The sequence below is a fragment of the Papio anubis genome, chromosome 4, assembly GCF_008728515.1.
Source record: "Papio anubis isolate 15944 chromosome 4, Panubis1.0, whole genome shotgun sequence".
NCBI lineage: Eukaryota > Metazoa > Chordata > Mammalia > Primates > Cercopithecidae > Papio > Papio anubis.
In genome coordinates, this window is record NC_044979.1 from 25,764,888 (window position 1) to 25,773,788 (window position 8,901).

The 8,901-nt window shown below is 43.6% G+C and overlaps 1 protein-coding gene across 2 annotated transcripts in view; it reads left to right on the forward strand.

The window, feature by feature from the left end:
- Positions 1-7,833, forward strand: part of CHCHD3 (coiled-coil-helix-coiled-coil-helix domain containing 3) — a 293,839-nt gene extending 286,006 nt beyond the window's left edge. For both annotated transcript variants that reach the window (XM_021936280.2, XM_031665149.1), the window contains one exon: positions 7,041-7,833. In XM_021936280.2, coding sequence (XP_021791972.2) covers positions 7,041-7,064 — 24 coding nt within the window. In that variant the 3' untranslated portion in view covers positions 7,065-7,833. The remainder of the gene's footprint in view (positions 1-7,040) is intronic.
- Positions 7,834-8,901: the final 1,068 nt, after the last annotated feature.

Consider the following 8,901-nt stretch of genomic DNA (forward strand, 5'->3'; position numbering starts at 1 on the left):
CAGGTGATTCATGAGGGCCATCTAGCTCTGTTATTCTAGGTCTGATTCTGCCTTCATGTATAGAGAGCAAAAGGTGGTGTGCATAAGCGTGCCTGTTCATAGGTGCACTCAGATGAAGAGACATGGCTCATGTGGTACAAGCAGCACGTCTCCTTTTGAGACCTCCAGTATTTGTGCCTTCACCTCTTAAATTTTGCTGTCCATCTTTAACGTTCACTTGGGAGGAACACTTGCATTTCTGATTGGTCTGCTGCCGCCTGGCCTCCCACTGCTACGTACTCTTTCTTTGAGGTTCACACTCCTGACAGCCCTGGGGAAGCCAAGGTGGCAGAAAGAACTGGGAGGGAATAGAAACAGTTTCACAGTTTTTCCAAAGTCAGTGAAGTGAAAAACAGCTGTCTCTGCGCTGGCTGGCAGAATGTAGCCTGCCGGCTAATAAAGGCCATTAGAAAATGCAGGCTCCCTCCAGCCAGTCGTAAGCCTCCCCTGGATTGTGATGCCTTTCATCCTGTGAAGTACCATGGGAAGTGAGGGATTCTGAAAACAGAGCAGGAAGCCAGCAACCTGGAGCCTGTCAACCAAGGGCAAACTGGGACCAGAAGCAAGGACCAACCCCAGGAGATGCCCAAGGGACGGAGGTCAGTGTGGGACCTGAAGTTAGATGATGAGTCCGTCAGGGGTCCCCCAGACCATAGCAGAAGTTCAGGCAGTAAGCAGGCAGTGGGGCAGTAGCCACACAAACAGGTAGCTCAGCTCACAATAAGGACGTCTTGTAAATGAGACTACCCCACCTCAGACCTACATGCTTCCTGCTGATCTCTTTGGAGAGATCAGAAAGGAACCTGGCCGCAGTGAGGAATACGGGGTCAGGACCCAGTAAATGAGGCTAGATCCTAATATGACAGCTCTCCAACTTAAGGCTAGTGGACCCCGTTGTCTCGTTTCTAAAATACCATTGACATCTCCAGTATTTGGTTGGCTTCCTAAGTCAAAGCCTCAGGCTCAGTGCCTATGGAGGAATTTGCCCTGGCACAATTTCTGTCCGCCTTCTGAAGGACAATGCATTTCATCTCCCCTGTGAACTGTATTTATATTAGACCAGGATTCAGTGCTCCTAAGTCTGTGACATATTTTGAGTATGAAGGGGTCCTGAAAACATAGTAGTAGCTTTTGCTTAAAAATCAAGGTTCTTGAAAGAAAAACCTATTGCCAGAGCAAGCTGTGTGTTATCATTGTTTTCAGATGAACTCTCCATTAGATGCAAATGATTTAATAGACTTATAGGCTGTTGGAGCTAAAAGGAGCCTAGAGATCATGTCACCCAACCTCATGTTTTCACGTGCAAAAATTAGCTTCCAGAGAATTTAAACGATCTGTGGAAGGGCAGAACCCAGACCGAACAGCCCACTTTTAAATTCAAAACCAGGGCATTTTTCCTGTCGTGTCAGACCACACGTGTCACATGTGGGTGAGCATCAGAATCCCCTGAGGGGTTTTTTAAAGTGTACCCACCCAATCCCCATCCCTGGCAATTCTGATTCAGAAGGTCTGGGGTGAGGCCTGGGCATCCGAACTTTGACCAAATTTCCCAGAAGACTCTGTACCCAAAGTCTGAAAACGATTGCTCTTAGAGCCATTGGCCCGAATTACACTAAAGGTCTTTGACCTTTCAGAGGTCCTGCCAAGTCCTTGTTTTCCATCTTTTGGGAGATGGGGAACTGTGACTCCCCACAGGTCAAAGCTACCTGGCAGAGCTCTCATCAGACCAACCCTAGGAATGAATCTTTAGGCTTAGGAGCAAATTGGAAGATGACATGGGAAGAGGATGGAAGCCTTGAAAAGAGATCCTCTTCCGCTCTTCTCTTGCTTCCATTGAAACAGTAGGTGACCCCAGTCCCCTGACTAGCTCACAGCTATGACCAGACCCTCCCTTGGTTCTGCTGCTCCCAGTCACCCTGCCTGGGTCCCCCCGATGTACACAGTGGCCACTTTCAGAGAGCACGAAGATAATCAAGAAGGTTAACTTTCTGGGAAGCCCTCCAGGAGCATGTTTTTATTGTGTTCGAAAGCTGCTTTATCATCATCACCTGATGACATTTATTAATTGCCCAGCTGGGATGCTGGTACACAGGGTGACTGACGCGTGGGTATTTCATAATAGATTTCCCATCTTTTGGTAGGGCAGCCCTTTGAATTTAGAGTCAGATCAAAGCAAACAAAATTCCAAACTTTAAATTTCTTACCCCAGCCTGTTCCATCATAGGAATCCTTTTCTAAACCACTTTCCGAGAGTAATCGTTGCTTCGTGACATTTTCTCTTTTTTTAAAATCTGAGTTTAATAGAAGAAATACAACCATGGTAATAGATTTTCATTTTTCTTAATAGGTATTTCTTTTCTCGTGCTCGTCCTTCAAAAGTTAGAACTGCAGTACGTTAGTGTTTTGTCTGTTATTGCAGCTAGCTGTATAAACAGTTAATTACTTGTAACTTAATTTGAATATTATACAGAGCATTTGTCATAGAAGATATAAAGCAAGATCCAGGCAGAAAAAAGTTAACTTGTATTTCCTCCAAAGCAGGAGGAACAAAGAACAAACAGCTCTTGCTGCAGGGAATAGACACATATTGAAAACAAAATAAGTGAACTAATCAGATTTCCAGGTAGTGAAGAACAGTACTTGGTGCACAAGCAAAACTCGCTTTTTGCTTCCCATAAATTCAATTTATAGATGACTTTTCCTTCCTGTCTCATGCACAGTCTTCTCATTCTGTCTTTTTCCTTCGAAGCTCCAGTGTCTCCCACTCCCCACTTTTCCTGACCCTCCTTAGTGAAACTCGTATCTTGAGACCAGGTCTGTGCCAGGACACATCTCCAGTTTCATTTTTCCTTGGTTAGGTAAACCTTCCTGCTTCTCTACCCAGCTTTATGAGGCCTGAAGTCTTGGTGAGGCGCTGGGTAAGCTCACCCAGAGACAAGCACCCTGAGTGGTATCTTTAAAAACAAACCACTTTTCTCTTCGTGATGATTGGTTAGCAACCCAGGGTTGCCACCATTTCTCTTAAATTATCAACACAGACAGTAGCTGGCATGCTGCTATGATAGTCAACCCCTCCAAGAAAGCCGTGATTCAAAAATCAGTGGATGAGATTACTGCGTAACAAAAATATTTGAGGCAAGTGGTTAGGATGGTTAGGAAGGTTTTAATAAGCGGAAATGACGTGCAGTCTCAGGTCTCCAGGGGCGCTATTCTTATTTGTGAGCTCCGGTTGTTCCTCAGTGGCTTGAATGAGAAAAAGACTTGGGAAAAGAGCAGTGTTCATGCCTGAACCACTGTCTTCTTTTGGTGATTTACCCAGCTGTTTATAAAAGGAGTTTCTGCAGGCCCAAATACGTGAATGATGAGCAAAAGCAAGGTATCTCTTTCTCCACATTAAGATTAAGTGTTAGCAGTTCCTTAAATGAAGGAAGCAATTTTTTATAACTTGCAAAGCTTCTCCCTCATTCTTTAGGGAATTTCCTATGTTAATTTATGCAGTGTTAAATTTATGCAGCGTTGAAATTCAGCCCAACAGCAGCTACTTACAGAACCAATAGAGACAGTAGAAGAACCTATAAGGTGAAAGCTGAATAACACAGACCCCACCAGACCTTCAGATCCCTCCAGCCAAAAGCCCTGGGGTCTGGGTTGGAGCAGGTTTTGTTGCATAGCTGGAATATAATAATAACCCAGAATGTTTGACAGATGAATTCATCTTTTTTAAAAATCCAACCTGCGATTGTGTTTGTTAATTTCTCAGATAGAATTGAGATGGTTTTGTACCACCTCTGCCACCCTTTGGTAGCAAGTGAGTGCAGTTTGACAAAATGTTTATAGATCAGCCCTGGTGCTTTTCTGTGGTGGTCCCACATGTCTTCAAGGAGTCACCACAAATCAGCTGAACCACTGTGCTGTCTTTGAGGATCAGAATTTTAATACATGTAACAGGGTATTTTGTGAATGTGGTTAAAGGGGTTATAAAATGTTATTTAGTGTCTTTATGTGAGACTGGCCTGCTCATCCTCAGACCAGCCAGGTCCCATCTTGTCCCTCTTTCTGAAAGATAGCCTAACATTCTTAGCATGATATGATTTGGTTGAAAAATTACCCATCTATATTTGGTTGAGGTTGCAGGGAGAACAGTAAAAAAAATCTCTAGACTCGCGATAACACTCTTTAACTATTGCTTCATTAAGTTGTGGCAGCTGCAGATTATTTTGCAATATTTGAAAAGAGGTGCATTGTCCTGTGGTTATCCTTATAACCCTAAGCCCAAAATTGTAGAGAGGGGCACAGCTATGTAATCTTGGCCAGGCAGATGACAGCTCCAAGCTCCCATCAGTGTGTTGAAGAAAGCAGTGAACCTATAACCCCCCCAAATGCAAATGGCCCAGTGCCATCATTTATAAAGAGATCACTCTCTCTGGTAACTGAATTCCTTTAGATAGGCTCAGTATAGATCTGCTTTATACTGGCTTCCATTTTGTATTTAATAAAGCATGATGTAGTGAGGTTGTCTATATACCTGGAATTCAGAGAACTTATCATCCATGTACTTGGAGAGACTCACACAGATCAGTTCACAAGCAGGCAAGCATAGCTGAGATGCTGTGACGCTGTGACACTGCCAGGTGGTGTCTCTTACATGGTGGCTGCTCAGTGTGTTATTTTCCCAACAAACATGGGTCTTGTGCCTCATATTCCAGTGTGAGTTCTTACAGGACAACTCTGCTGAGCAGAATCTTCCACTGCACCTACTTGGTTTTTCCTGTTTTCTCTAAATGCATCTGGCTTTTTAAATTTACTTTCTGTGTGACATTGTTTTTCTGATCACTCTGTGTGTGTTATGTCTAAGTTTACTTGCCTTTATATCTTATTTTGTGCCCTATGGACATAGGCTTCTTAGAAACCTATAATGATGGACACTTTAGGATAATCTATCCACCCTTTGCTCCTGTAACCCAATACACCATCTTGTTTGACTTCTACTCTTTCTGTTCTGTCCCCTTAATTTCAATCATTTTTAAATTTTTGACCCTAAATCATTGTGTCTAGAGACTTTTGACCTCAGAAGGCCTGCAACTTCCTTCTAGACATTTCCATTTTGGATGTCTCACCCAAAATTGTCTGACAAACCCAAAATTTAAGTCATCCTCCTCCTTCTCAGGATCTCACAGACTTCCCTGTTTCTCTTGGTGACCCCATCACTGTCCTTGTCACCAAGGATCCTCCCATACCTTGGGTGTCACCATTTCCCTTTTTCTTCCCGTGTAGCTCTAGCTCTTGTTTCCGCCCTTGTCTGGTTTCTAATCTACCTCCTCCTTGGCCTTCCTACCTGCAGACTCCCCTCTGTTGGATCCATCATGCCGAGGATGTCAGGTTAACATTCCTAAATGCCATTCTCCTACGTAAAAGCATTCCTCTAGGTTTTCTGTGGCTAGCAGGATATGTCTCAGCCTGGCGTCTGTCCTGGGCCCTCTTTCCACCCTTTCTCTTGGTCAGTCCTGCACATGTACTCTTTCTTCCAGCTAGGCCTCACCCCTCAGGATTCCGTGTGTGCTGGACTTGTTTTCTCCCTGAATCCTGGCCACTGCTTTCTCCCCTCGTTCCTCCCAGTCCCACGCCAGTCCTCCCCCTGGATTCTCTCCATGGTGGAAGGTCTTTGGAGAAGCCTTCCCTGCTCACTCCAGCTACGGGCTTGCCCTCTGCACCAGGCAGAACCATTCCTCTTGTGAACTGTGACCGTCTCTGGAAGGGGACACAGAAACTGGGAAACAGAAGGAAGGAAAAAATTACTTTCTACGAGATACTGTTTTGTTCCTATTAAATGTTATGCTGTATATACAATAAAATAAATTTTAGCATGTAGTTAGCAAATAAATAAAAGTTAGCAAATTATTACCTTTTATTATTCCTGAATGTTCCACCGGTGTGTGTATTGGTTTCCCCAGTGCACTGAACTGAGTGCAGTGGTACCTGGTAGGAGCTCAGTGGAGAGCCAGGTGTGTGGATGGCTGGAAGGGTGAGTGGTTGCAAAACTAGAGGGGAAAGTAACACTTTTTTCTTCTTAAAGACCTCTAAAAATGGAGGCAGTATAGCCCCATTTCAGCTGGGTATAGAGTTTTCATTTGATAGTTAAGAATTCTTCCTGTCTACATCCACATCCCCCAAATTCCCCCAAATAAATAACTAAATAGAATGCAGGGTCCGTTTCTGCAATCTGGGCATAGGTACTAATCTGTGTAGCTCTGTCCAGCCTTATGAGCACATGAACATCTGTGTTCTCCTTCTCGGAGAAGGAATCTTGTGTTTGTCTAATGAAGAGATTCCCTCTCAGAACCTTTGGAGTTGGGGTTTGATCCCTGCACTGCCTTGGCCATAGCTTTCCCCCAATCACTGCATCCGTCAGCCATGCTCCCAACATTTCCAAATGCCCCTACCAGAAGCACTTTTGCTTTCTATTAGAAACAGAGTCTTACTCTGTTGCCCAGGTTGGAGTACAGTGGCATGATCATGGCTCACTGCACCCTCTGCCTCCCAGGCTCAAGGGATCCTCCCACCTCAGCCTCTCAAGTAACTGAGACTACAGGCACACACCACCATGCCCAGCTAATGTTTTTGTTTTTGGTAGGGATAGAGTTTCACTGTGTTGCGCAGGCTGATTTCAAGCTCCTGGGCTCAAGTGATCTGCCCCCCTACTTGGCCTCCCAAAGTGCTGGGATCACATGCGTAATCTACCGTGCCCAGCCTTGTTGGAGTTTTCAACCCATATGGTGGTGAGAGGGGTCATTTAAAGATCATACGTGATAAAGCGATGGTGTTGATTAAAGGAGCAATATTTTGAGAACAGGAAGCATATGCCTTGTTTTCTGTGTTTTTAAAGTTAGATATTTGAAAAGCAATATCTATTGAAATTTGAAAAAATCATACTAAATAGTTAGTGCCATTTATTTTTTGCCCTCTCCTGGTGGTAAAACTTACGCTTTCTGTTTGTCTTTCAGAGCATGCTTGAGAAGGGAGGATAAAAACTTTCAGAACAAGCAAAACACCATCAACGTTAATTCCAGAGATGGAACATTTTTTTTCCTAGTAAGAAAATAACCCATTTGAAGAGAAGACCACTAATGAGAAGACCACTAAAGAGAGACACCAAGAATGGATTCAGCAGAATCATTTCACATTTTGAACAGGAGCAGTTTGAAGGGCCAAAGCCGTGATCAGGGATCAGTCATTAAAGGACGCACTTCAGTATTAGTAAACCCTCTTATGATCTTTAAAAGAGAAGGGCAGCCCTCTCCACCATTTGGTACTTTCTATTCAACTTCCACTGACCATAAAATGTTTCTCTTCTGAGCTAGCCCCATCATGTGGTGAACCTGCACCCTAACAAAGTAGGACAGGGTGGGGGGCTAAATTAATTGGAGTTAGGTGAGGAGAGAGCCAGAAAACATAGATCTGGGGGCAGCAGTGCTGGGTGGAGAGAGCCAGAAAACAGATCTGGAGGCCGCAGTGCTGGGTGGAATTGTCGAGGCTGTGGCATGTTGGGTTTCTCTCTCTTTTCTCCTTTGATTATGTAAGAGCTGTTTCATTTTAACTTATTATGGTGATTATACAGGCAAGAAGACAAAAAGGAGAGAAAATGTACCTCTTCTACTGGAATAATGTTTATGATTACAAGTGAGATACGGTATTTTTATCAATATGAAGGCAACCTTGGCTGATGTAACCTCTATAGTGAATACTCACATCTTTACTTCACTCACTATCAATAATAAATATATTTTCTGACAAAGACTGGCATTGTAGCTCCTCATGCATTCCTGCGGCTGGGTTAGGTGGCTATGCTTACGGGAACTGAGCTGATTTATATTGTTAATAATTTGCATTTGTGCTGTACCTTTCCTCTCAAAGGCTCCAGAGCATTTCGTGGAGCCTCCGACAGGCAAGTGATGCTTATAACTTGCCTCTCAGGTAGGTAGAATTCAGGAAGATCTTTACAAATTGTGTGAACCTTCCTTTCTTTGGGATGACTTAAGTCATCCTGCCTGGGGCAAGAACTAGATTAGATAACCTTGGTTAGGACCTTCCGACCCTGCAATACTACAAAACGTTCAAAGAAAATAATTCAACCATTAGTTGTTTTTTCCTCTTTCCAATTTTTCAAAACTTCCTGATTATAACTCTCCCTTTTTTTTTTTTTTTTTTTTTAATTTACCATGATTGGTGCTTCAACCCTGGAGTTGAGTGAGTTGGAAATAAGTAGTCACACTAAAGCTAAATGGGAAGGTTCTTTGGGGACATAGGAGTACCAGTGCTCTGTGATATCCTTTAAGTGTCTTTTGTCATGTAGGCTTTTTATTTTATTACCAAGCAAGTGAATTTAGCAAAAGAAGACAGAATCTGTATCCTTAATCTGTGTTCAGATTCTGGCTCTGCTGTGGAATTTTCAGCCAAGTCACCCAACACTTCTTCAACTGCGAAAAGGGGGCAAACAGAAGAACTAACTTTTAGGCTTACGGTGAAGAGTCCAAATGGTTACTCACCACATACGTTTGGTCAGACCCAGTATATGCTGGCTTGTGTGATGATTCAGTAAACTGGCATTTGGAGTTGGGGGTATAGAACGTATTCACATGCCCAAGTAACTTTTATTTAAAGTCGGGATGTACTTGTGATGGGACAGTCTCAGCCAACCCATGTGAGTGTAGCTGCAGCTCCTTTTTCATTCAGGTTCCCTGGGCAATGGCTCCCTCCAAGTGACATGTTCATGGACACTTGGGCACACACCTGCTGGCCTAACATTGATTCTGAACAACACTGGAGGCTCTCCTACCATACTTACTAATGTGCTCTATGATGACT